The sequence below is a fragment of the Bos indicus genome, chromosome 25 (assembly GCF_029378745.1).
Source record: "Bos indicus isolate NIAB-ARS_2022 breed Sahiwal x Tharparkar chromosome 25, NIAB-ARS_B.indTharparkar_mat_pri_1.0, whole genome shotgun sequence".
In the NCBI taxonomy this organism is placed as follows: Eukaryota; Metazoa; Chordata; class Mammalia; order Artiodactyla; family Bovidae; genus Bos; species Bos indicus.
In genome coordinates, this window is record NC_091784.1 from 13,019,055 (window position 1) to 13,047,019 (window position 27,965).

General features: G+C 44.5%; 1 protein-coding gene across 2 annotated transcripts in view; it reads left to right on the plus strand.

The window, feature by feature from the left end:
- The window catches only part of SHISA9 (shisa family member 9), a 355,476-nt gene extending 328,256 nt beyond the window's left edge, over positions 1–27,220 (plus strand). The window contains exons 4-5 of one of the 2 annotated variants that reach the window (XM_019987257.2): positions 5,596–5,643; positions 22,331–27,220. In XM_019987257.2, the coding sequence (XP_019842816.2) occupies positions 5,596–5,643; positions 22,331–22,713 (431 nt within the window). In that variant the 3' untranslated portion in view covers positions 22,714–27,220. The remainder of the gene's footprint in view (positions 1–5,595; positions 5,644–22,330) is intronic. The other variant, XM_070779683.1, reaches the window with a different exon arrangement.
- The last annotated feature ends 745 nt before the right edge of the window (positions 27,221–27,965 follow it).

Below are 27,965 nucleotides of genomic sequence, written 5' to 3' on the forward strand. Positions count from 1 at the left end.
TCTCTCTATTCCATATTGCATATTTGTATAGCACATACATCCTAAGCATGTTCAAATAGACTCAGATATTACACGGGAGGGATGAGGGCTGTTGTCTAGGAGAGAAGAAGTCTTGGCATCTGTGCCAATGTACCTGCAGAAGCCTTCATGCACTACTCGGTGGTCTACCTCCGTTTCTTGAGTCTTGCATTTAGGTGATGACTAGCATCTGCTGTTATATTTGATTCTTCTTTTGACATTAAAAAAAATCCCACCCAGGCATCTTTTTCCTTTTGAACAGGTCCCATTACCCCAGACAACTCATTTCTTCACTTGGGGCCTGTGTTTCCTTCCCCCTCAGCACCCTGTAGCTCTTGGATAAATCATAAACGGATCTTCCAGCAGAGTTCCTTGATTCTGTCCAGGCTTGACACAGGGCTCCTTGGTACAGCAAATGTTTGCAGTGCACTTGGAATTAAATTTGCAGTCTGAAAGTTTATTCAACATTCCTTGAGTAACCTTTTCTCCTACAAAGCAGGAACTCCTGAAACGTTTGCTGAATGAATGAATGAATTTATCTTTGACGCCCAACCCAAGAATAGCTTAGTTGGAAGGGAGCACCCCTATATCTTCTAAAAACTCTGAAGGATCTCAGATAAAGAACCCTTCTCAATCCTGGATATGACTAATGTGGCCCTCTTCTTCACTGCCCTTCTTTTCTATTATAGGAGTTCACAGGCTTTATCTGAGTCACAGATGGTCTTGTGAGGTCTAGTGTGGGGCAGACTGAGTGACTGCCTGCCCAGTGGGTTACCCAGGAGTCCAGAGTCTGCCTGCCCAAATGAAATGCAAATCCCATAATAAATGTTCTTTCGAGGGTTCTTTATTAAGGCATAATGTGACTGTGGTGTGAAGGATGAAATGCATTTCATTAACAAAATCATTACCACCCAGGAGAGTTGTTTAAAAAATGGTTTGCTGTGGAAAGTTCTGCAGTGACTGATAACCAGATTCATTTCCTACAAAATTCAATTCAGTCAATAAGGAGAGGCTTGGACAGCCTTTAGGGTTAACTGCCAAGTTCAAAAATATTTCTGGAAAATCGGTGTTCTCTTGGAGGCCTTAATATTCAGAACCTCAAGGGGGTTTTGGTCACTGAAATCCCCTGGCCTCAGCTTCTTTGTGTGAAAAATGAAGAAGTTTAACGCTGTAGTTTCCAAACTCCATTATGATTTTTAAATTAGAAAACAAAACAATTCTACTCATTTTAGTTATTAGAATACCCGTGGGCCATGAAATATGTCTCATTCATTCACTACCAACTCAGAATGGGAACTGTTGGTAGTTCCTGAGATAAATTCTTCCAAAACAGGCCTTCCCTTATTTTTTATTTTATTTTTATTTTACCTTATATTATGGGCTTTCCTGGTGGCTTAGTGGTAAAGAATTCTCCTGCCAATGCAGGAGACATGGGTTAGAACACTGGGTCAGGAAGATCCTCTGCAGGAGGAAATGGCAACCCACTCCAGTATTCTTTCTGGGAAAATCCCAGGGATAGAGGAGCCAGGCAGGCTACAGTCCATAGGGTCACAAAGAGTCAAATATTATTTAGTGACTAAACAAAAACAGCAATCTTATATTTTATTTATTGTTGTTTGCTTGTTGAAATCACACTCATTCATGTTTAAACAGAATTCCTTTCTCTCTGTGATTCAGGGATTTGGGAATGTAACATCCCGTCCTGTATACCATGTGGCTGCAGAATGGTCTCTGCTCCCAGGACGTTCCCTGCCCAGTTATTGTAAAATATTAGCACACACTAGGGAAATGTAAGAGGCTAAACCTCCCTGAAGTGAAAGAAGTGAAAGTCGCTCAGTTGTGTCTGACTCTTTGCAACCCCATAGACTGTACAGTCCATGGAATTCTCCAGGCCAGAATACTGGAGTGGGTTGCCTTTCCCTTCTCCAGGGGATCTTCCCAACCCAGGGATCGAACCCAGGTCTCCCACATTGCAGGTGGATTCTTTACCAGCTGAGTCACAAGGGAAGCCCAAGAATACTGGAGTGGGTAGCCTATCCCTTCTTCAGGCAATCTTCCCAATGCAGGAATTGAACTGGGGTCTCCTGCATTGCAGGTGGATTCTTTACCAACTGAGCTATGAGGGGAGCCCTAAACCTCACTGGTGTGCTGAAGTCCATGGAGTCACAAAGAGTCGGATATGACTGAGTGACTGAACTGAACTGAAACCTCACTGTACTCTGTACAAGAAGGAGTGATGGAATTGAATAATTATTTGTCCAAATCATTCATTCATTCTCCAATTGTTTAATCTAGTGTCCCTCAATTGTAAGTCCCACTGAGTCAGGAACCAAGTCTGTCCTTTCATTGGTGTATCCAAGGACCTAGCACCACGTAGCACAGTTCATGCCAGATAAGAGGCAGCCCAAACCTCTTCACTCTCCCCATTGATAGCCTGGACAATGAAGGTCCATGTGCCCAGACCCATGACTCCCATAATCCGTCAAAGAAAGATTCTGTTTCACTCAATTAACTTTCCTTATTCAGTCAAGAATGTGAGGTTAAACAGTTTCAAAGTGTTTGCTACCAAAAGTCAAGAAGTGTGTGTTGTTCTAGACTGAGCCAAACTGTAACCTTTTGACAATTCAGTTAAGCACACACATCATCTGGCCTGCACCCCAGCCCCCACCCTGTGCCCCGGTGGTGACAATATGAGGACCCACTTTATGGTTCTTCATTGGTCAATGTTTACAAAGACAGCTGTGAAAATATCCCTAAGGGTCACCTGATGGTTCAGAGTTGGTTGTTTCCTGCCTCCAAAACTGGGAAAAGACCACTTTTTTATGTAACTCCTGAGGGGCTCTGGAAAATGGAAAATTGCCTGCACATTGGCATTTAGCACCAGTGGCCCCAGGTCTCGTTTTTCCTCAGAGTGTCTTGAGAGTTGAAATCCTCAGCTACTAATGGTTCTTGACCACGTGCCCTTTAGGTGCTTTTGGGCAACCTAGCTGTCCAGTGAGTAAAAGAGACAAAATGTACCAGCATTATTGATAAAAGGTAGTGTTTTCTTTTTAAATTCCAGAATTTAATAAGAAAATATTTTCTCTGTTACTCTTTAACAGTCTGTGGACTGTGTTCCCAGAAGCTTGTTACAGTTTTCCAATAGCACTTTTTAAAACCACAGCAACAATGCACTTAGGGATTCTTTTTTACTCTTTCTGTAGGAATCATGTATAAAGACCTTAAGTGATGCATAAACCCCTGAACTTTGAATTAACCTCTACTAGTTTTTGTTGTTGTTGATATGGAAGAAAGGGAGCTAGCATCACTGGATCCCCAAATTGTACGCCTCTGGGGGAGGTATCAGTGCCAAGGTCAAAATATGGGGAAACTGAGGCTCAGTATAGTTGAGTAATTTTTCCAAAGTAACACCTGAAGAGCCAAGAGTCATATCTGGGGTAGCCTGAATCAGGTCTTCTTCTTCCCATGAAATGATGCTCTCTCCCACAGAGCAGTTTCTGGCACCAGAAGGATCTTACCAGGCCAAAAAAAAAAGAAGAAGATTGAAGAGGTTCATTCTCCTCTTTTGTCCGGGAAGACTTACTAAGGTGTTAATTATTTTTCTTTCATTTGTTTGCTTGGAGGTAAAAATTTTCTCATTATGCTAGTATGATTGAGGTATAACACATTTAAGGTATGTTATAGTTGAGGTATAATTTAATATGTATAGTAAAAGACTCGGATCATAATTTTATAATAGTGTGGTTATTGAAATATACATATGCTAGAGTCATCAACATCCCAGGAAGGATAAGAAATATTTTCCTCTCTCAGAAAGTTCCCTCATGTTCTCTTCCTCCCAATGCCTAAGGCCCATCCTCTTTACGTAGGCATTTAATTTTTCACCCAACAAATGTTTAACTAATTCTCACTTTTTGTGAGAATCAATTTTGTGCTTGTGTCACCAAACACAAAAGGGGACTTAAAGTATACATTTGGTAGCTTCTGTACCATCTTATTAAGTTCCCTTATTAGCACTGGATTTAATAAACAAACCGTGTTACTGCCTCACCAGAGTGCAGCCCTGTCCTGGGGAGTGGAGACAGGGATGTCTACCGTGTGTTTCCTGCCTTCAAGGCAGTGATGTATTTGACTTGGGGGCAAATGGCTTCCTTGGAATTAGTGACTCAGTGACTGTGTCAGGCTCGTGTCCACCCACACCGGAAGATCTAGGGCTACATCACTATTTCCAGATGTCAGTGATCCTGGTTCAGAGGGAGAAGAAACATTCAGGGCATCCCGGGCAGATCCCGCTTAATTTTAACTTCGTCACTCTTCGCCTGTCACTCCAATTTCCCGACTGTTGTGAGTGATGAGCGTGTAGAGTTCATATCCGCAGGGGGAACGTGGCAATTTGAGTGTCCTTTGGCACGCCTGGGGAGGCCAACCAGAAATGCTTAAATGGGCCCGGATCTGTGCTCTGTAATCATTCAGATCACAGACTGTTCCCTGCATCTCCTCCCAGCTGGCAGCCGGATATATCTCTGGAAATTGTGCAGAAACGTTGAGGACTTGGTTTTTCCAGGTAGCTTCCTAAGAAAGCAAACGGGAGCTAGTTGCGCACGCTGATTAGTCAGGCCGCCAGCCAATGGGCAGAGGCTGCGGCCCGGGCACGCGCGCAGGTTTGCCCCGCTTTGAGCAAAATTCCGTAGTACAGAGAAGATCTGTGGAGGACCTGGGTAAGGCGTAGCCGGAGCCTTTCTCACCATCCTTTACGAAAAGGGTTACACTGTGGGCTCCTGCTATCCTGTGAGATTTCCCCCAGGGTTCAGCCAGTACATCCGAAACGGAATTCAATCTGGAGAAACTGATTTACAATCAAAGTTCCAGGCATTAGGGATTCTCACATAACAAGCTTGCTCCCTTTTGCATTAAGGGGAGCTTTCTTACCTTAGGAAGAGTGACTCCGTGGAGAACCTTGAATTCATTCATTCATTCAACAGTGTTTTGCAAACACAGATTGTGTGGTGGGCACTGGGGTAGGGTGGTCTCCACCCCACCTGGTCTGCTGCCTAGCATTTAAAGTCACAGTCGGCAGAGCCTAGCCTGCCCCAATCTTGAATATGGAGCTAACGATGCACCCCCTGACTCCCTTTTAGCAGGGGATTGCAGTAGAAGAGGATCCAGAGTTCTCTCTTGACCACAGAGCGTTGTTATTAGCCACTGTGACTTCTTGTAACTAAAACTTTGCCTTCTTTCTTAGAAGGTGGAAATTTAGAGCCAGATTCACCACCTAAGAATTGTCTGTCTCTCTCTGAATACATCTAGGCTTTTTCAAGGGGAACCTTTTTTGATCCTGTGTTGGGCGTTATCTCGATCATGCTTCAGGACCTTGCAGAGAGAAGTGTTCACATAATCACAGTTGTGCGTTCACTCCCCCGCCTTGTTCCCTGAGTCCCCTGAGACCTGCCCCCCAACCCCACACACACAAACTTAAAGGCTGCGTCTGAGATGCCAACAGCAGAATCTGGGTGTGAGGGCACCGTGCACGTGGGTAGCTGGTGAACAGATCAGCATCTCTCCATTGTTATTTTTTAGGAAGTTCTGAGGGTGACTGGACAGTGGCGACACTTAAGTCACCGAAAGGTACCGTACGGTTTTTTCTAGCTCTTTTGTCTAGGTGTTGTTGGATTTGGCGTTGATCCATGAAGGCATAGAGCGTCCCACTCTCTGTGTGTGACCCAGTGCACACGTGTGTCCATGTTGGCTGGATCTGCAAGTCTGTCTGAGTTCCAGTGTGTAGGTGTTGTGTGTGTGTAGGTGTTGTGTGTGTGTGTGTGTGTGTGCGCGCGTGCACCTGGGGTGGCGTGTCTCCAGGCTGTTGCTAAAAAGTGTGCTCCTCTTCGCTTCCTGATATTCATTGCCTGAAGGAAACTGTTGCTATCAGAAGCCATCCCAGGTAAGACATCCAGGAAATGGTTTTTTTTTTTTTCCTCTCAGAAAGCTGCACAGGCAAATGGCAAAACATAAGGTGATTTAATGCAGGGGGAAAACAACTTCTGAGGGAATGATAAACAGATTGCTGGCCTTGGGTCTTGGGATTGACTAGCCTTTTGGGGAACAGATGCTCTTTTTAACTCTCCTGGCTATCACGATGAGCTGAGAGTTTAGGAGTTAGGCCACTTGAGTCTGTGTGTTAACTAGCTGGCTGACAGAGGCAGGTGGTGGTTATAATTTATTCACCCCCTGCTACGTGCCGGACAGAGGACCAGGCCCTTGATATCATTGCATCATTGAATTCTCTGATGACCCAGCCATATGTGTGTTGTCCTTCCCGTCTGTTAATCCTCTTTATTAATAAGGACCTGGGTGTCTGATCGAGTCTAAGTCTCGCTTATCTAAAGTCAGCTAGCTACTAAGAGATGGAGCTGAAATTTGAACCCATGTCTGCCTAGCTCTAATATTTAGTTATTTCCCACTGGGGTGTGGTGGGAGTAGTTCTTTTCCAGAACAGGCGGGAAATTCAGTTCTCTTCTTTCTTCACTCCTTGTGCTTGGTTGAATTTGGTGGTTGGCAAGGTATAGCTGACCCAAGCAGATGGAGCTCAAACTTTTTAGTGACCTTGAACTGGGAGATGTTAGAAGATATTGCAGGGATGTAGGTAAGGTACTGGTAGGGCCATTTTGCCTTCTCGAAAGACAGTTCTGGTTTCCAACTGGAGACTGGATCAGGGGACGGTGGATTGAAGTTGGGACCACCCACCGGGAAGCTCTTATAGTCATCCAGGTGGGCAGTGCCCTGAACTGGGGTGGTAGAGGATGAAGAGAAGAAAATGGAGTGGAGGGATAATGAAGAGACTGTAGAATGCGTGTGAGAGGAGGGGAGGGAGCTGTGGGCTGACCCATGGTCCTCACCTTTGAACCCCTTGAGCACGTATCAGCATCCCCTGGAGGGATGTTGAAATCTGCTTCCTGGACACCATCCTGGAGCATCTCGTTCACTAGACCTTGAGTGTGGCCTGAAGAGCTGAATTGCTAACTGGTTCCAAGGTGATGCTAATGCTGCTGGTCTGGGGACCATACTTTTAAAACCACTGCACTAGAGAAATCTTGCTGGGAAACTAAGCCCCTAAGACGCTTTGATTGGATCTCCAAACATCTTTCTGTGGCTTGAGAGTTCTGAATAGGGTAGTTTGACCAGAATCCCAGAGGCTCATAAGCAGCCTCAGCAAAGAGGGGGGAATGGAGAGGGCAGCCCCTTATTCCAGAATTGGGAGACAGAGAGAGCTTTAGACCCTCGTGTCTAATGAGAATCCCTTGATCACCCAGTCGTTGCCTTGAGAGAGGCAGATTTTTAGGTCTTGTATTAGATAATAACTATTCACATGTCAACGTCCATTTTTAGAAATGCAAACAATTTGGAACATGACAGACCTGCTAATTTGAGGCATAAACTATTTTTTTCCTTCCTTGGTGAAAAACAAAGCCATTACGATGCCCGTGACAGCATCCGTGTCCTGATACCAGCCTGTTATTGTCGGATGCATTTAGAAAATATTTCAGATTGGGTCAGAAGCAAGAGCTTAGAGGCTATTTTTCTACTCCAACCAGGCTAAATCCACCTGTCCTTCTAAATGCACCTTTATTTATTCTTCTTTATCAGGGGAGAAGAAAAGAGGTTCCAGAGAGGGGGCCTCTGGGGTCACTGGTCTTCCCCTGTTGTTTTCTACTCAACCTCCAGACCTTCAGTCTGCCTAAGGTGTGGGGTTTGTACACCTGTCAGCTTCTTGAGAATTTCCTCAGTGGCTCAGTGGTAGAGAACCCACCTGCCAATGCAGGAGATGTGGGTTCGATTCCTGGGTCAGAAAGATCCCTTGGAGAAGGAAGTGGTAACCCACTCCAGTATTCTTGCCTGGGAAATGCCATGGACAGAGGAGTCCGGCAGGCTACAGTCCGTGGAGTCATGAAAAGTCAGACACGACTTAGTGACTGACAGAGCACGCACGCCAGCTTCTTGAAAGGGAGGTATAAGCAGGACATAATGGGCTTAGCTTCAGACACACCTGGGCTCCATTCATAGCCCTATCTTTTTACTTTCTCCAAGTCATTCAACCTCTCTGAGCCCCTCATTTCTGATCTACAAGTTGGCCACATCACTATCACCTCCCTCCTAAGGTTGTTGTGAGGATAAGATGAGATAACATGTGCAATACATGTCACAGTGCCTGGTGTGTTGAAAGTGAAAACACATGTCATAGTAACATGTATTATTAATACTAATATTATCAGCTGAGCAAATTAAAATTCTGAAAAATCTCATGGTAAAGAAACTATTAAACTCTGTAAAATCCATCATTTCCCAAACACTTTAAAAAATGTATTTATTTATTTGGCTGCATTGGGTCTTAGTTGTGGTGTGTGGCTCAGTAGTTGCCCTGTGGCATGTGGAATCTTAGTTCCCTAACCAGGAATCGAACCTGTGTCCTCTGCCTTGGAAGGCAGATTCTTAACTACTGCACTACTCCCTCAAACACTTTTGACATCTGATCTCTTTTCTATCAGTAAAGCCAGTTCATGTCTTAACATCCAGAGTGTGATTGTTGCTGTGAACCCACTTTACAAACACCAAGTGAGGGATGACTGTGTCCAGGGGAGGTTGGATAAAGAAGTAGTAGCTGAGAAGGAGAGAGGACAAGGTCCCTGAAAATCCAAGTGTCCTGCTTCCACTGTCGTTGACTCTAACTGATTTTGGAGGGGAATCCTATCTGTTGCTACTGCTGCTGCTAAGTCACTTCAGTCATGTCCGACTCTGTGCGACCCCATAGACAGCAGCCCACCAGGCTCCCCCGTCCCTGGGATTCTCCAGGCAAGAACACTAGGGTGGGTTGCCATTTCCTTCTCCAGTGCATGAAAGTGAAAAGTGAAAGGGAAGTCACTCAGTTGTGTCTGACTCTTAGTGACTCCATGGACTGCAGCTTTCCAGGCTCCTCCGTCCATGGGATTTTCCAGGCAAGAGTACTGGAGTGGGGTGCCATTGCCTTCTCCCATCCTATCTGCTAGGAAATGGCAAGACAGATCTTATCAGTTTGCGCTGTGGGCATATGTGCGTACTCAGTCTCTTCAGTCGTGTCTGACTTTTTGTAACCCTATCCTCTATAGCCCGCCAGGCTCCTCTGTCCATGGGATTTCCCAGGGAAGAGTACTGGAGTGGGTTGCCCTCCTGCAGGGGATCTTCCTGATCCAGGAATCAAACTCGCATCTCCTGTGGCTCCTGCATTGCAGGCAGATTCTTGGACTGCTGAGCCGCTGTGGTAGCCCACCTTGCATTACTATATTTGTTTTTTAATACCTGACGTTTTCCAGGCAAGTCTCCCCCTAGTGGTCAACTGCTAGAGGTCCGAGTGCCCAGCCCCGGGTACTAGTTTGAGTGTGTCCTTCTGAGGCCAAGGACTTCCCAGGTGGCTCTAGTGGTAAAAACAAACAAACTAAACGCCTGCCAGTGTACGAGACACAAGAGACACGAGTTTGATCCCTGAGTTGGGAAGGTCCCCTGGAGGAGGGCATGGCAACCCACTCCAGTATTCTTGCCTGGAGAATCCCATGGACAGAGGAGCCTGGCTGGCTACACTGCATAGGGTCTCAAAGAGTTGGACATGACTGAAGCATGTACGTACTGAGGCTAAGCTGGGTAGATGCCATTCATGCTAAATTCCCCCAAATCTTGCATGGTGGCCCTGGCATATAGTAGACACACAACATACATTTTATTAATAAATTATTAAATGGAGTTGGGCATTGCATTTGAGGGGAATCTTGTCTTTTCTGAAGAGACTGTGGGAAATAGCAGAAAAGTCAACCAGGTGGAAGCCAGGAAGCCTGTGTTTAGATCCAGCGCTGCTTCTATTCTGCTGCCTGTCATGTGGAGCCCCCAGTTCTGGTTGCTTCTCCTATAAGTGGAAGGCAGGGATCCTTGATCTCATTGGCCCCTCTGTCTCCATAAGTAAAGATCCCAGGCTTTACTCTGACTGACTACCTTTACTCTGACTGACTACCTCATGTGACCACTCACCTCTGAACAAATTGTTATGGTGAGGGCAATGAAATGGGTTATTTGTCATCACTGGAGAATGGTTGGGGGTAAGGAGTGGAGGGGTGTGTCATCCAAACCACATGGATTTAGAGTAGAGGCAACATGGATCCCCATCTGTGAAATGGGGCTCTTCCTGGGAGTAGGGTGAGTGAATGATTGGTATTTGTATCAGTTAGCCATTGTTATACTAATGCTGCATAACAAGCAACCTCAAATCTCATGCCTTAAAATTATTTAGCTCAGCACTTATTGGGGTCAGGGTCTAAGTGCCAGTGATGTTGATGTTTATGTTGATGCAGGAGGTTCTTCTAATCTCAGCTGAGTTCACCCATATACCTGGGGGTTGCCTGAATGTTGGCTAATGTAGGCTAGTTTCAGCTGGAAAGACTGGGGTGACTTGGTTCTGCTCCACCTGTCTTTCAACCTCAGAGAGGGTAGCGCAGACATGTTCTCATTTGGGGGATAAAGGTGCAAAAGAGCAGCCAAATGCCAAAAAGCACTTTTCAGGCTTCTGTGTGTGTCATGCCTGCTCACCTTCATCAGTCACATGGATGAACTTGGAATCCAGTGGTGAGGAAACGGGATCCTTCTTTTGGGGGGTGAATTTCAAGGTCACATAAAAAGAATATGGATGTAGGGAACAGGGAAGAATGGAGGTCCTTCATGTATTCATCTAACACAGGGTACCAAATCTTATCATCTACTCTGAGATGGCCCTTTAGAAGTACACTGGAAGGAGGTAGGTAGGATTAAAGAGAATTAACCTTTATTTCCTCCCTTTAAAAAATCACCAGATGTGTAAAATTTCACCAGCTGGGAGGTTGCTCACAAGACAAACCAAGTAATGAATTTCTAAAAAGAAATATCTCCGTCTATGGAGCAGGATGAAAGGCAGTGAATGAGTTCACAGTTTCCGTCTAGGACCTTTCAAGACAGGGGATGCTATGGTCAGCCATGGATGGACAGTGAGGCCATCCGTCTTTGTTCAGTAGCCTTTCAGAAAGTAGTGACTGTTCAGCAGGGCTGCCTAAGGGAAGAGACAGAGGGCTTGAGGTTTCATAGGTCCGTTGGCAGCAAGACATTCACAGAGAGCTCCCTGCAGCCACAACCAGGGGGCCAATGGTGCAGGTGGACAACTTTGGTACAAAGCCCAAGCCAGGAACTATTTCAGAACCCTCTCAACAAAGGTAGCAGGACCTCCACATGGGAGCTCTCAGGGCAGAAATATAAAGGGCCAGGCTCCTGTTCTCCCATCTCCAGTTTTCTCTCTTGGAGGGATAAGGCTTCAGGAAAGATGTACAGCCCTATAGGAACAGCCAGGAGTCCCGGGTTTCATTAGAAACTGGTTCAAATGTGATTTTCCCTCCTTGTATCTCTGCAGCGAGGCCCAGAACCAGGTAAAATGGGGCTGATTTGCCATAAAGACAAATCTTTCCATCTTCTTCCTGGCTCTCTTCTGCCTGGGAAGCTGGGCTTTTTTTCCCCTGCCTTTCTATTTCTGCCTGCTGAGACAGCCCCAGAAGCCTCTGTAGCTTTACTGCAGAGAGAAATACCTGGGTGTTTTTTTTTTTTAACATGAACTGTTTCCCCTTTTATTTTCTAATTCAGCTTATGATGGAGAGAAATAATGTAGAGACCAAGAAAACATCCCTATATAAATAAAAGGTCAGTACTGTCCTAGTGAACCAAAAGGCCCCCTAAATACAGTGGCTTAAAAGAAAGAAATATGTCTGTTTCATGTCATAGCCCCAAAGGAAGTGGTCCAGACTGGTAGGGCTATGTACTCCAAGCTGTCACTCAGGGACCCAGGTTCCTGCAACATTGTTGCTCTGCAGACCCTCTACTGTATTATCCTTGTCTGCACTGTTAGAGTGAGTTGTTGTCATCACCTATGGGAAGGGGGAGATAGGACAACCAGTTTTCTTTTAAGTGAGTAATGTGAAGTGGAAATTGAACACATCACTTCTGCTAACATTCCATTGGTGAGAGATCAGCCGCATGTCCAAGGTTAGCTTCTAAGAAGGCTGGGGAAATCTAGGACCGGGTGGCCATGTGCCCAGGAGAAAATGGCAGAAGAGTTCTGGGAGACAAGTAGCAGTATTTACAATATTGTCTCATGTGGGGTATACATTTAAGGAGTCCTCCTGTGCACCATGCATAGTGGTTTGTGTTTTCATGCCTCGTCTTGTTTACTTCTCTGCAGCACTCTGCGGAGTAGGTCTTCTTATCCTCTTTTTATATTCTTTTTATTTTTTGACAATGAAGCAATAGTGGCTACTGTCTAATGAATACCTACCGTGAAGCAAGGACATTAGTACTTCACATTATACAGTATAGTTCACACGATGCTCTTGAATACCCTAACCCCCCACCACATAGGCAGGCATTGTTATTTTTTTAATCGGAGGATAATTACTTTACAATGCTGTGTTGGTTTCTGCCATATAACAGTGAAAGTCACCCAGCATTGTTATTTTATTTTCAGTTTTATTGGGGAAGCTTTGAGGAACTTAGGTAACTTTCTGAAGGCCTCCAGCTTATACATTGAGATTTGAACTCAGGTCCGTGTGCTTTCCAAGTTCATGTTCTTTCTACTGTATTGTAAAGAAGAGTCTACAGTTACAAAAAGCAAGGGTACATTCTTTCAAACTCTGCTATCTGCTGTATAAACCTGATGCGCTGAATCCTCCAGGCTCTCAATCTCACTAATCTTTCTTTCTTTCTCAGCCCTCTCAGATCTTATTGCTGAAATCTCACCCTCCAAGACTCTACTGTGAAATCTCATTGTAGAATTCAGAAGCAACACTCGGAGCCCTTTGTCACCATCAAAAGTGATCTCTGCCCTCTGAGTGGTGGGGAGGGGAGAGTGGAAGCAGAGGGAAAAGAATATTGGTGAATATCTCAGAATGGGATCTCTCCACATTGTCATGGAGAGAATCAGTGTGATGTAGCATGAAACACCCAGGCGACCACATCTACCTCATTGGCTCGGGGTGGGGCAGGGAGCCAATTAAATGAGATGATTCGTCTAAAGCACCTGGGTGTGCCTGGCTGGAGCAATGATGAAGCTTCAGGCTCCTCCCAGTTCTATGAGAAGCATATAGCATGTTACCTGACCCAGCTCTGCAACAGGAAACCACTTGTGGTTGGTGGCTGGCCAGCACTCCAGCCAATGCCAGTGCATCTCAGAGGAGGCGAGACCCGTACTCTTTAATGCAGTAGCTGGCTGAGTGCAGACGACCTGGCAGGCAGTCTTATGACACCCCAGCTCCCTTTATCCTGTCCCACTTTAAGGAAGAAAGCAGCAAACAGATCTTGCCTTCAGGGAAAATTTGAGACTTCATGGGGTTTCCAGTTGTGACATTTTGATATCGCCTTGTGTGAACAAGCTTTACATGTATATCTCAATCCCTAGTGTTTTGAGAGGAGGAATCAAGAAAAGTGTTTTCTCTGTGTAATTTTCACTCTGCCCTCCATCTTCTTTGGAGTTTGGGGAAAATGTTTTCTAGTGGATAGAAACTTGTTAAGGAAACAAGAGTTTCTTCTATCAGGTGGGCAGATGGCTAAATAGTGGTGAGTGTTGTTGCCACAGATTCATAAATTCCAAGATACTTGGAATTCAGCCAGGTTCCCTGGATTCAGATCCCAGCATTGTCACTTGGACACGTTGCCAAAGCTCTGTTGCTTCAGTTTCCCCATTTGTAAAAGGAGACCAATAATAGTACCCTTCTCATTAGGATATTGAGAGTGTGAAAGTGCAAGTGTTAGTCGCTCAGTTGTGTCCAACTCTTTGCAACCCCATGGACTATAGCCTGCCAGGCTCCTCTGTCCATGGAATTCTCCAGGCAACAATACTGGAGTGAGTAGCCAGTCCCTTCTCCAAGGGATCTTCACAACTCAGGATCAAACCTGAGTCATACTGCACTGTAGGCAGATTCTTTACCATCTGAGCTACCAGGGAAGCCCTTGAGAGTATTAAGTGGGTTAACAAATGTCCATTCCCTATCTGGGTACCTGGAGCAGAGTATACACCTAAAGGTGAGCTCTTAGTCAGATTACAGGTTACTGCTGGGGGAGCTGGGAGGGAGGTGCGTTAGCACAGCCTGCTGCTGTCTCCAGGCAGTCTCTTTAGCCAATCCCTGCCTCCTGAACCTGCCTCCATCCTAGCTCCCCTGAGCTATGGCTGATAGAAAATGTTCATGTCTCTGCAAGTTTCCAGCCAGGGGTTTGGAGCTGGGCAGCAACCTGGTTCTCCTGCCCCTGAAGCTCCAGTCTTTCTATCTCTGTGAAGCCCAGGTCACAAAACCTTCCACAGTGTGGACGATGTATTCGAGAAACAGAACAAATTGGAAGTTGGGCACATAGACACACACACAGAGGAGAGCCCTGTGAAGTCAGAGGCAAAGACAGGAGATGCTGCTACAGGCAGAGAATGCCAGGATTACCACCAACACTGGAAGCTGGAAGAGACAAGGAAGGATGCTTCACTGGAGCCTGCAAAAGGACCACAGACCCACTGACACCTGGCCTCCAGAACTAAGAAAGAGTCCATTTCTGTTGTTTGGAGTTGCCTAGTTTGTGGCAACTTGCTGTGGCAGCCTTGGGAAACCAGTACGCTAAGTGAGGTCATAGCAAGTGTGGGAAGGATGAGGGTGGACCAACAGCCAGGGGTCAGGTCAGGCAGACCAAGTCACGCAAATCCTTTGGATTTGATTTGTAAATGTGATGGGAAGCTTATTTTGCTATATTCTTGGACCAAAGATAGGGATATGTGGGGAATTAGTGAAAGCCTAGGTTGGGACATTGCTTACCAGGTGAAATCCATCACCTGAGACCCAAGATGAACACCAACTGAGAAAGAGCTGTGGGAACCTCTCCTTAAGATGCCTTTGTCCCAAGGAAAGAAGGTAGGTGGGAGGCCACCTGCTGAGACCCTCAGCTATGTAGCTTGTTTTGAAAACTGGTTATTACCTTGACTCTCTCCATCTCCACGGAGGCAAAGCTCCATCCCACCCAGCACCTGTACCAGTGTCTGCTGCTAATTAAGAGAGAGACAGATGGAGGAAGGTATAGTTTAATTTTATAGCCTTGGTTCCTTCAAGGCAATTAGGCTTATTGGAAGGAAAGCACCTTTTTCATTCTTTCTTCGTCTCTTTAAATGAAGAAAAATCAAAACGGAGAGGACCAGTGTTGTTGAAAGCCTCACACATCTGTTTCCTGGTCGGCTTGTTAGCCATCTGCCCACGAGGTACCCGAGATGATTAGGTTAATGCATTTACTAACGGGGCTTACAAAGCTGCTCAATGAATCTGTGATTTCTTTCACAAGTAGCTTTTTAATATACTAAGACAGGGACCATAATGCACAAAGCTGAGAGTGGCCAGGTAAGCATTTCTTCCTGTCCTTGATACCTAAATCAGAGGGGATGAGAAAGAGGATTCCACGAAAATTGCATTTTCTGACTGTGGGAACAGTTCATCCACGTAACCACCAACCACATCCTTGTTGACATAATCTTGAAAATAACTCTTTGAAGGACAGTTTCACACCCGAGGCAGCAAGTCTGTACTTGCTCTGCACTTGTAGAAAACACCTCTGAGTCTTGTGAAGGAAGGGTATCAGACAATAGATGTGAGTAGTAGAATCCTCCCTATAGAACATTAGATGATCTGCTAACCCCTTGTTTTCTTCACTTTATTACATAGATATCCTTTCAGTTTTTGAAACCACCATACTACTTCCCACCTCAGGGCTTTTGTAAATGTTGTTCTGTATCAGTTATCTCCTGCTGCATAACAAATTACCCCCAAACTTAGTGGCTTAACATAAAAACTGTTTATACAGTTTGTGGTCCTGGGTTAGCTGGGCAATTATTCTGGTTTGGGCTGGCTTGGCTGTTCTTGTCCAGGCCTTCTTGGTATCTGTGATCAACTGGCAGGTGGGCTAATGGCTGTTTGGTATCTGTATGGCTAATGGCAGGTGGGCTAATGGTCTAGGATGGCCTCACTTGGTATCTGACAGGTAACAGGCTGCTGTTGGCTGGGTGAACGTGGGCAACTGGAATGCAGGTTTATCATCTTTCAGGAGGCTAACCTGGGTTCTTTTTGCACTTGGAGGCAGGGTTCCAAGAGCCTGATAGCAGAAGCAGTAGAACTTCTAAAAGCACAGATTTGGGATGTGTGTGACATCATTTCTGCTACAGTCTACTGATTAAAGCCAATCACAAGGTCAGGTCATATTCCAAAGGTGGGGAAATAGACTCTACTTCCTACTGGAAGAAATTGCAAAGTATTACAGCTACTTTTGCAATACACCCTATGTGCCTTCTCCTGAGTGCTGTTTCTGCTACTTTTTACCTTCAGATGCCACCTAATAGAGCATCCACAAGGATGCATTCCCTAGCCAGCCCCTCATCCCAAGTGGAAAAGGCCCCTTCTTATGTCATCTCATAATGACAACTAGGCACCCATCACACACGGCCGGTGGAAGGAAGCAAAGAGGGAAAGAAGAAAGGAAGGAAGGAAGGATGGTTGGTTGGGATGACTGCTTCCTTTGTGCTTAGCAGGATGTCTGGCACAGAGTGCTCAGTAAATGTTGGATGGAATCCAGTGCCTCCTCCTTCATAAACCAGAAGACAGACAAAATAGATGTCTTGAATAGTTACTCTCTTTCAGAATTATGCTATATAGCTTCTATGTCTCATATAATTTATTCCTAACAATAAACCTCAGATTACTTATTTTATCCTCATTTTACACCAAAAGAAATGGCAATATAAGAGGTTGAAATTACCAACATCTCATATACTCAGGTTCTGATTCCAAAGCCTACAGACTTTTCTGTCCCACTTTTGCACCATGTACCAAACATTTTCAGAGCTCAGGGGCTTCCCAATGCCAAGTTCCCCAAGAAACCTATTCAGGGCTGAGTGTGGAGAAGGATGTAGGTTCTCCATGTGGGACTCCATGATTTCTTAGTCGGGGCTACTTCTCACACCAGCACTAATATGGCAAGAGTTGCCTCTACGACTATTTTTGTTGTTCAGTTATTAAGTTGTGTCTGACTCTTTGCAACACCATGAACCACAGCATGCCAGGCTTCACTGTCCTTCACTATCTCCCAGAGTTTGCTCAAACTCATGTCTGTTGAGTCAGTGATGCCATCCAACCATTTCATCCTCTGATGTATGGTTCTCCTCCTGCCCCCAATCCCTCCCAGCATCAGGGTCTTTTCCAGTGGGTCAGCTCTTCACAGCAGGTGGCCAAATATTGGAGCTTCAGCTTTAGCATCAGTCCTTTCAACGAATATCCAGGGTTGATTTCCTTCAGGACTGACTACTTTGATTTCCTTGCAATCCAAGGGGACTCTCAGGAGTCTTCTTTAGCCCCACAGTTTGAAGGCATCAATTCTTTGGTGCTCAGCCTTCTTTCTTTTTTTATCTAGAACTTTTTGAGAGGATACCAACTTGCCAATTTATTGGCACACCCGCTTCATAATCAGTTTCCTGGGTTTGTCAGAAATAGGAAGCCTTAAATGCATCCCTTGATCTGAGCTGACCTTAGACTAGTCCATTGGTTGGAAAGAGGAATATGGGGATAAATGGTTCTGAATGATGCTGGGGGTGCAGAACAATGGTGGGTGAGACTTTTAGCAAGAGACTAGAAGAGGGAAAAGAACTTCCACTCCTACTGTTGTCCTGATATTACCTGTGCTTTGCATTTTGATCATAATTTATTCACTGAATATTTATTGCATATCTAATGTCTGTTAAGAACTAGGTTGGACATTGCTTATACAATGGTGGGCAAAAATCAGACCCGGGCTCTCTTTCTTGAAACTCTAGTGGAAGAATTAGACAATAATGAATGAACTGAATAAATAAATGTAGAAAGGCAGCTGTGACACATGCCCTGGAGAATGACCTATCATGGAGGGATATGACTTTGTCAAACTTTATATGAAGGAGGGGTGCTTGAGCTGGGAGGCAGCTGGAGATAAGAAAAATAAAGTGGGTAATCACTTCTTTTTTAATTAAAAAAAAAAAAAAAAACATTTGTACAGACAGCATGCTAGATACCAGGGCTGTATCTGTGGTTCTCAACTTGGGCTGTATATTAGAATCATCCAGGGAGGCTTGGAAAAAAAATGCCTGGACCACGCCTTCAGAGATTCTGATGAAATTGTTTGGGGGAGGGATCCAGGAATCTGTAATTCCATAAAAATCATACACCATGATCAAGTGGGATTTATCTCAGGGATGCAAAGATTTTTCAGTATCTGCAAATCAATCAATGTGATACATCACATTAACAAACTGAAGAATAAAATCCACAAGGTCATCTAAATCAGTTCAGGTCAGTTGCTCAGTTGTGTCTGACTCTTTGCGACCCCATGGACTGCAGCACGTGAGGCTTCCCTGTCCATCACCAATTCCCGGAGTTTGCTCAAACTCATGTCCATTGAGTCAGTGATGGAAAAAAAAAAAAAAAAAGCTTTTGATAAAACTCAACATCCATTTATGACAAAAACTCTCCAGAAAGTGGGCATAGAGGGAACATATCTCAACATAATAAAAACCATAAATGACAAACCACAGCTAACGTCATATTCAGTGGTGAAAAGCTGAAAGCATTTCTGCTAAAATCAGGAACAGGACAAGGATGCCCACTCTTGCCACTTTTATTCAACATAATATTGTGAGTCCTAGCCACAGCAATCAGACAAGAAAAAGAATTAAAAGGAACCTGATGCTTTTGAACTGTGGTGTTGGAGAAGACTCTTGAGAGTCCCTTGGACTGCAAGGAGATCCAACCAGTCCATTCTGAAGGAGATCAGCTTTGGGATTTCTTTGGAAGGAATGATGCTAAAGCTGAAAGTCCAGTACTTTGGCCACCTCATGCGAGGAGTTGACTCATTGGAAAAGACTCTGATGCTGGGAGGGATTGGGGGCAGGAGGAGAAAGGGACGGCAGAGGATGAGATGGCTGGATGGCATCACTGACTCGATGGACGTGAGTCTGGGTGAACTCCGGGAGTTGGTGATGGACAGGGAGGCCTGGCATGCTGCGATTCATGGGGTCACAAAGAGTCGGACATGACTGAGCGACTGATCTGATCTGATCTGAAATTGGAAAAGAAGAAGTGAATGCTCTAAAAGTTCTCCCATGTGATTCCCATGCACTGCCAGCATGGAGAACCACTGAGCCACATTGATGGAAAGATAAGGTTTCTGCTCTCAAAGCACTCACAGTCTAGTGAGAGCAAATAGATGTGAAAATGGAAAATTATAAAACAGCACAGTCAGTGCTATGATAGAGAGAGCAGGGGTTGCTGAGGGAGCTGGGGGAATCAGGAAAGGGCACCTTAGCTTAGTCTTGAAAGATGAATATCAGAGCATCTGGTGTAAATGAAGGGTGAAGCATGTCAGCTCCAACTTCTGGTTCTCTGACCAGCTCAGAGACCTTATTATAAATACTCAAAAGACTTGACAGTTCACAACACTTATCATATTTCTACTTTGATGTAATTTGTGGGATTGTTTGGTTACTTTCCATCCTCCCTAGCAGAATATCCACTCCATGAGGTCAGGGACTTTGTCTTTTTCTGATTCTCCCTTATATTTCCAGTGTCTGTCACCTGGCCCATGCCTATTTGATGAGTGACTAAACAAAGTTGCTTGGAGAGGTTTTGGTAGATGGTCAATTTTACATTTAGAAATATGCCTTTGGCTGCATAGGCTAGAGGAACATTTGGTAGATACAGCTGGAAGGACCTGTGGGTTAGCAGTTGTGCTGGGGAGAAGAGGAAGATGACATCAGCACCTGCTCCTGTATTCCTGGCTTGAGTAACCAAAGAGTTGGTGTTCCCACTCTCGACGGAAGGAAGAACCTGAAGAACAGACTGAGTGGTGTTAGTGTATTCAGGCTTGGCCACCTCGAGTGGGAGATGCCAGTGACTCTGTCCTGAAGATAACTGGATACATGAATTTTGAAGTCCAAGGAGATGGTGTCAGAGCATTCTTCTGTTGGGACATTATGGCACCGGAAACCCAGAACTTTCCTCTAGAAGACAGCAGTTTTACTATTAACTTAAATAACTCATTCCCATGTCAGTAGCTATCCCATGGTTCCTTTTGGCATTGATATTCTGTGTCTGTATGCAGCTCTAGAATTCAAGGAGGAGAGGAGCATTCTCTTGAAAGATTGCATTATGCAGGGATGTTTGTATTAAACATGGACAGAAACCCAACCTAAACTGTATTAAGCCTAGAAATTAACATGTGGCTTCTTGGGGCATTGTGCTGAGGAATTTAAGTACAGGCTGCACCTACTAGGAAAGAGCTCAATGAGTGCTTTCTGCTACAGATGCAGAGGGGGGCAGGGGGGCATGTTTATCTGTTCAGTCCTGAAAGCAAACCTTTCCCTCTGCAGCCTTCCAAAGGCATCAAATAGCATCTATTGGAATTAGGTTCTATTTTGGCACAGTCACTAGTTGTGAGTAACCTCAGTTAAATAATTTCACATGCCTTAGCTTGAAAGTTTCCTAGTCTGTCAAGCAGACATCATAATCCCCATCTCTACCACCTCTTGTACTTGTTGAAAGGATCAAATGAGAAAATAAACGTAGAAGGGCAATGAGCTCCAAGAATTTACATATAGTCATACATGGAACAGTATGAGATGTTAGAAGTGTGAATAAAAGAGCAGCACATTTTTCTGGGCTCCTGGGAGATGTAAGTTCAAAAGTTTATTGCTAACACGGTAATTTTAAAGGTATAGAGGCTCTCCTAATAAAAGAATTGTGAGAGAAAATAAAATGTAAAAGTCTCAGAAATTTATTAAATAAATTGAGAGAGAAGGAAAGGAAAGAAGGAAGAAGGGAAGGAAGGAAGAAACAACCAAAAAATAAACAGTCATTCAGTGCTCTAAAGTGTAATGAATGAAGTGGACATTGGTATACTTCTTTTGTAGCATAGATGTCAATATGTATGAAGGGCCTTAATAATGTTTGTGCCCTTTGGCCAAGTAATTCTACTTCAGATAACTCATCTCAGGGCTGGATAGTAACTATTTCAGGCTATGTAACCTATGCAGTCTCTGTCACAAGTACTCAAATCTACTACTGCAGAGCAAAAGACCACAGACAGTAGGTAACAGAATGGGTCTGGGGATGATTCCAGTAAAACTATTTACAAAAACTGGTGGGAGCTAGATTGATCTATGGGCTATAGTTTTCCATCATCTGATATAGATTGAAAGATATTTTAAGAATGATTTTCCTTTCAAAATTCTAAATACAAAGAGAGCTTTGGTCTAGAAAATTCTCATTTCAGCCTCATTTATATTAGCAAAATGTTGGCACCACTTGAATGTTCATCAATAGGACAATTGATTGATTTTTGTAGTTCTGCTCACTGAAATACCTCACTCTAAATAGGTATTAGAATGCTCTTTGTTAATGATTCATAAAAATATGAAGAAATGCTTGTTAGAAAGTTACATGGGAAATTATAATTATTCATAACAATGATGATAATAATGGTGACCAACATCTAAGCACATTGCATATGTCATATCACTTAACCCACTAAACAAACCTATAAAATAGCCTTTTTATTGAAGCCAGTTTCCTGATGCAGATGCTGATGGTAATAAAAGTTATTTATATCAAAGTTACACTGCTAGTATGTGTCAGAAGTGGGATTTGAACACTGGTCTGCTTAACTGCTGAAAGCAAAAACTAACGCACTAATACAAATTCCAAATGAAGCTGTTGAGAAAACCAAGAGAAAATATATACAAGTATTGATATCGATTGTTTTGTGCAGTAGCTGATAGATATGAATATTTCTCAGTGTGTTCAGTATTTTCTCTAATGAGGAGGTATCATTTTCATAATGATGAAACAACACTGGTATTTTATGAGAAAGGCAAGGAGGGCAGAGTGCTAGGTGTGATGGTGGGGGAAGAAGGATCAAGGTGGGGGAAGCTAGAGATTCCACTGGGGACGCCCTCACCTTCTTGGTCGTGGTCTTGTTTGTGAAAAACACATGGCCCTGTCTTCCTTCCTTCTGTCTGCTCCAGCTGGTGTTTCTGGTGTGTGTCTCGTTGGACTATTGGCCCACTGAGATGCTGTTCTTGGGTTGACCTGGCCGATCCCTAACTGTCTTTCTCTCTCTCTCCTCTCTCTCCCTCTCTCTGCTCTCTCTTCCCCTCCTTCGTCCACCTACCTGTCCCATTGTACAGCCGACAAGGTAAACGATGACTTCTACTCCAAGCGACGGCACCTGGCTGAGCTGGCTGCCAAGGGGAACTTACCTCTGCACCCTGTAAGAGTGGAGGATGAGCCACGGGCTTTCAGCCCTGAGCACGGCCCCGCCAAGCAGAATGGACAGAAGTCCCGCACCAACAAGACGCCCCCCCACCCCCTGGCCTACAACTCCACTGCCAACTTTAAGAGCTGGGACCCCAAGGATCAGTCTCTCCGGCGGCAACAGGCTTATGGGAACAAGGGCAAGCTTGGCACGGCTGAGTCAGGCTCCAGCGACCCCTTGGGGACTCGCACCCCACACTACCCACCCCCACAGCCATACTTCATCACCAACAGCAAAACGGAAGTGACTGTCTGAGGTGTCGCCACAGGGGACATCCTGGAGACCACACTCAACTGAGAGAGGCAAAAAATACCCCAGCCCACGTCTTCCCTGTCCCCCGCCAGCACACCCACCTACACACTCACCCTCCACACCAACTGATGATAAACCTACTGGTGACATGGAATCATGCTTTTCCTGCGTCCTGCCTAATGTGTGTCGGCGGGCAGCTGAGCAAGACTGGAGCGTGGACGGTCCACGGTACAGCCAAGGGGTAACTGAGACACCCTCTTTGAACTTCAGGGCTGAGGTGGCCGACTCACACGCCCAAACCATGGGGCTGATTTTTTTCTTTTCCTCCTAACTTGAAACTGAAATCCATGATGAAAAAAAGGTAGCACAATTTAGAGAAATTGTCCAGTTGAGCACATATACCATTTACCACATGTTGTCTGTTTCTGGGTGAAAAAGTGAGAAAAGGGTGGGGTAGAGAAAAGGGGTCGTGTGTGCCTGTGATAAGCATTTCCTAATCCCAGAAAGTAGTGATATGGACACAGAACTTTGCTAAGCATGAGGAGTAACTGGACCCCACCACCACCACCATGCTTTTAGTACTTTTCATATCAAGGTTGGAAGCAAAAACAACATACACTCAAACTCACAAAAAATGAACAGACCCTGAACCCACCTACAGTGATGGGAAAGAGAGGACATTTTTAGACAACTCCCATAAAGACTGTGGAAATGGGAGGGGTAGGCTTGTGTGGCAGGAAGAGGGTCCAGAGGGTCTTCAATAACTATTTTTTAAAAAAGAAAAATACAATAGAATCCCACTACCAAACAGACAAGAACAGCAAAGTAATTTTTGTCCAACATTTTCAAGACCTAGGAAATCAACAATGTCATCAAGAACAAACAAAATTCACAGTTGAGATGTCAACGAGAGGCGAGAAGGGAACACAGAGCCTGTGATTTCTGGCATTGCCCCCTTGCCTCTGAGACAAGAAACAGACACAAAATCCAGTCCTCTGTTAACTGTCTATCCCTGACTCCCTTCCCTTTCAGCCTGTTGCTGCCGCCGCCGCTGCCAAATTTCAACTGCTTTGGACTGAAAATGTCATAAGCGTGGGTGGTGCCTTCAATGTGTCACTGTTGAATGACAGTCTTGTTTCTCAAGTGCAACCTGTGTTCTTTTACCTTCCTCCCTCCTGTCTTTCTGCAGTAGTAGAAGTTGTTTCCATCTTCCTTTTGTTGGTGAGCCCACCCCATCACACACTCTGAGGGGGCTGTTGCAACTTGCAAAGACCAAGACCTCCTTACCACCCACACCCTCAAAACTCCATGAGTCCCATGATCTTTTAGCTCCCCAAGCATTTCTGGGTCCCATCATTCCCACTGTCCCTCCAAACCGCCTCCCCAGATACTGTGGTACATTCATCCCCGACTCATGATCCCCCAAGGTGGGTGTTCAGATTGGTTCTCATAGCTAACGGATGTCCCAACAAAGACAGTTTTCCTACTAGTTTGATTTATTTGGTGGTGGTGGTTTAGTCATTAAGTCACATCCGACTCTTGCTACCCCATGGACTGTAGCCTGCCAGGTTACTCCATCCATGGGTTTTCCCAGGCAAGAATATGGAGTGGGTTGCCATTTCCTTCTCCAGGAGATCTTCCCCACCCAGGGATCAAACTTGCATTTCCTGCATTGGCAGGCAGATTCTTTACCACTGAACCATGAAGGAAGCTGATTTGTTTAGTGGAAGTCCAAAGAGGGGAACTGACACAGAAGAGATTTGCATTCAAGGTGAGAAGTTTTCAATCTATCCCTCAAGGGCTTGGCTAATTAACAGGAGCCTCGGATAGACCCCTAGGTCTTTCTTTGTCAGAAACTAAATGTGGTCTGGTCCAACAAGACCCTTCCTGGAATGCTGGATTTCAGCATTCTGCCTCCCCATCTCTGCACTCTGACGTCATGGGATCAGGGAAACCAGCTGTTTATTCCTTAGTCCTGGCTGCTCTGGGGATGTGCACCATGCATTTTATCCCTCTGGGCTTTAGTCTTCCATTTGCTACGTGGGGAACTGGGGAGAGATCAAGATTTTCAAGCTTTCTGAAAATGAAAAAATGAAATCGTGCCCAGAAGCCCTCCTGTTGGATCCCTGTGCAGACCGAGGCTCTGTGCTAGACGAAGCAGGGATGGGGGTTTCAGTGCTTGTTTTCTCAGCCTCTTGGCTGAAATCCCAGTGCTCCCCACTGTCGAGTAAACACCACGGGGCTTGGTCAGTGTCTCCTTGATGTTATCTGTGTACTTGCAACACACTTTTGGCATGTCTGTGTGTCCCTGTCACAATACTTGTTCCTAAATTGATGCATTTTTGGTAACATTTAAATGACCACATAAACAGCATTCTCATGCACTTAAAAAAGAATCAGCCAGAAAACAGCACTGATACTTAAGATGAGAAGAGATCAACATTTGTTAAACATATACACAACAACCATCTAGCATTAAATACACAGAACTCCAAGACATTTCTGACAAAGGAAGGTCTCAGACTCATTTCTTTCCAAGTGGGCATGGAGGGAAATGCATAGTTATTTATAATATGAGGGCCATTTTTCATGCGTATAGTATTTTCTATGTCTTATGGGTTTTCATTATTAGTGTTCTAACTTCAATAAATAAGTTGTTTAAAGTCAGATTTAGAGAATATTAGACCTTCCCTTGTAATCCTCAGTGACATTTGTTTAGTATATGGCTCTATGTGTCCTGAGTCTAGTGGCTTTGAATTAAGAATGTATAAAAAGTGCTGGTGTTAGAATCAGTGGAGCAGGAAGTGTTATTTGCTAACATTACCCCAGAGACCTGCTTAATTTTAGTGATAAATTGGTGCATTTTTACTACATTTACCTTTTGAAAGGAAAACTTTCTGCCAGTATCATAAATAGAAAACCAGTATTCCTCAGTGGCAGCCATCCTAAACAGGAAATAAGTGTAAAACTATTAAGTTCTAATTACAGACTTGCCCGTGGAAGGGTTTGAGCCTGGCCTTTGCTGCCCCCTTTTCTTCCTTCTTTCCCTCCTCTCTTCCTCTCCCCCTTTCTTTATTGCTAGTGTTGTTTTTCAGTCGCTTAGTCGTGTCTGACTCTGCGACCCCATGGACTGTAGCCCGCCAGGCTCCTCTGTCTGTGGGATTTCCCAGGCAAGCATACTGAAGTGGGTTGCTATTTCCTTCTCCAAGGGATCTTCCTGATCCAGGGATCGAACCCATGTTTCCTGCTAGCAAGCGGACTCTTTACCACTGAGCCATCAGGGAGGCCCTTTTATTTATTAAAAACAGATTAGCAGACATTCAAGAGTTGCTGAAGATATTCTAGCCCCCAGTGGAGACTTTCTCTTTGAAGTAATCAAATGGACTGACGAAAGTGAAAAGGGAATCATTTCCCACGTGACAATGTTAATTAGTGCCCTATGCATGTACTACTTAAATTTGTCTTGCATTTGCTAGTGGTATACAGCACATACTTCAGGAAATACAGGATTGGCTCATTTGGTGAGGTTTCCTTCAGCTCAGAAGTTCTCTCCTTTCTAGTCTCCCACTTAGCTGGTTTCTGCTCTCTGCCCTCAATCCCTTTCGTGTGACCTTTACCCCAGCCCTGATTAAGGACCTTTCTTGGTCTCTGAATCTACAGGATGTATTTGTCATGTTCCTTCTCTTCCGAGTAAACTGCCTCCAGTGAATTGTTAGTCGGGAGTCTGCAGTTATAGTTTTGGCAGTGAAATTGCAGCATGGTCCATAAGAAGCAGCAGTAGTGAGAATCCAAGAACAGTATTGGGTTGGCCAAAATTTTCCTTTGGGTTTTTCCGTGAGGTGTTACGAACTTTGTGGCAAGCCCAATACTTAGCCTCGTTACCTTCCTCTTGGCTTTGGGAGCTGAACTTGTAGGGGGAGTGAGGAAGTTTCAACAGGGAAGTTTGTTTTTTGGCTTCTTCTAGGGACAGTGGACAGACCTTTTGATACTGAAAGGTTACCCTGAAGGATGACCTGTAAAACTATGATGGCCATGTATCAGCAAGGATCCTCTAGCTAGAGTGGGGAAACTTAGAAGACGGAAACCAGAACAAAGCAGGGAGACTACCTTCTCATCCCATGCCCTGGCACTTCCTCTACGTACTCTTAGCTACTCCCCCACTTCCAACCCAATGGGACAAGAATCTGACTTCTCTTTGCCCTCCCAGAATATCTCATCCTTCATCTGCCTTGGGCTCCACCTGGCATCCCCATCTAACTCTCCCCAGGTTTTTTTTTTTGTGTGTGTAAATGGAGCATATTTTATGTGCAAATATTTTAGTAACCGTATGTTCTGCAAGTAAACCTGTGTTAATACTTGTCAACAACTGCAGAGTTTATGATACCAATAATACTTCCTACAATGATGAAAAAAACATTTGTTTGTTTTCTAAGAATGTTTATTTGTAAACATATGTATTCACTATATTAATATGAATTTCTTACCTGGCAATAAAATTGATTATATGTGATGCTGTTGGGTTTACCATGTATCTTTCTAGGGCCCTACATCCTGATCTGAGTTTTCACCAATGAACAGCAGTATTGAGAGCTAAATGTTTAATACTCTAAATATATGGGAAATCATTACAGGTAAAGGATAATTTTAATTAACTGTGACATTTTCTGGGAGAGTTTGAAAGATTTGGGGAAGAGTCTATCCTATCTCTTAGTTCATGTCCTGCCTTGAAATGTATAACACAGATCAATTTCTATTATCATCACTAAATCTATTCTTCATGGTCAGGAATCTTGCTGAGGTTTGCACATTTGTTGTTACCAGTGACTAGGTTTGTAAAAGACACAAATATTGAAAAAGTATGGGGGACTGGATTCTTCTACTATATACTGAATTTCATTTCCTGTCTGGCTTCCAATAGCATTAAGTTTGAATGCTCAGGTAGAAATCTGCCTTAATGTGGTTCTACAAGGGTGGGATTCTGAGAGAAGGATTTGGTGCGAGGAGTTTGGGATGTGAAGGGAACACTGGTAAGGGGTGAGAAGGTGAAAGAAACATAGGAAGGAAACCAGCCCATAAAAGATGCTCGATCATGTCAGCTACCACTCTGAGTGACTAGAGTTTAATGCTTCAGGGAAACTGGGAGAATTATCCCACCCAAGTGGGCATGGAGCTGGGGTGCTCACACACCAACTCCCATCAGACATCATTTGAGCATTGCTTTCAAGGGGTGTTTATGCTCGCACAGTCCCAGGCCA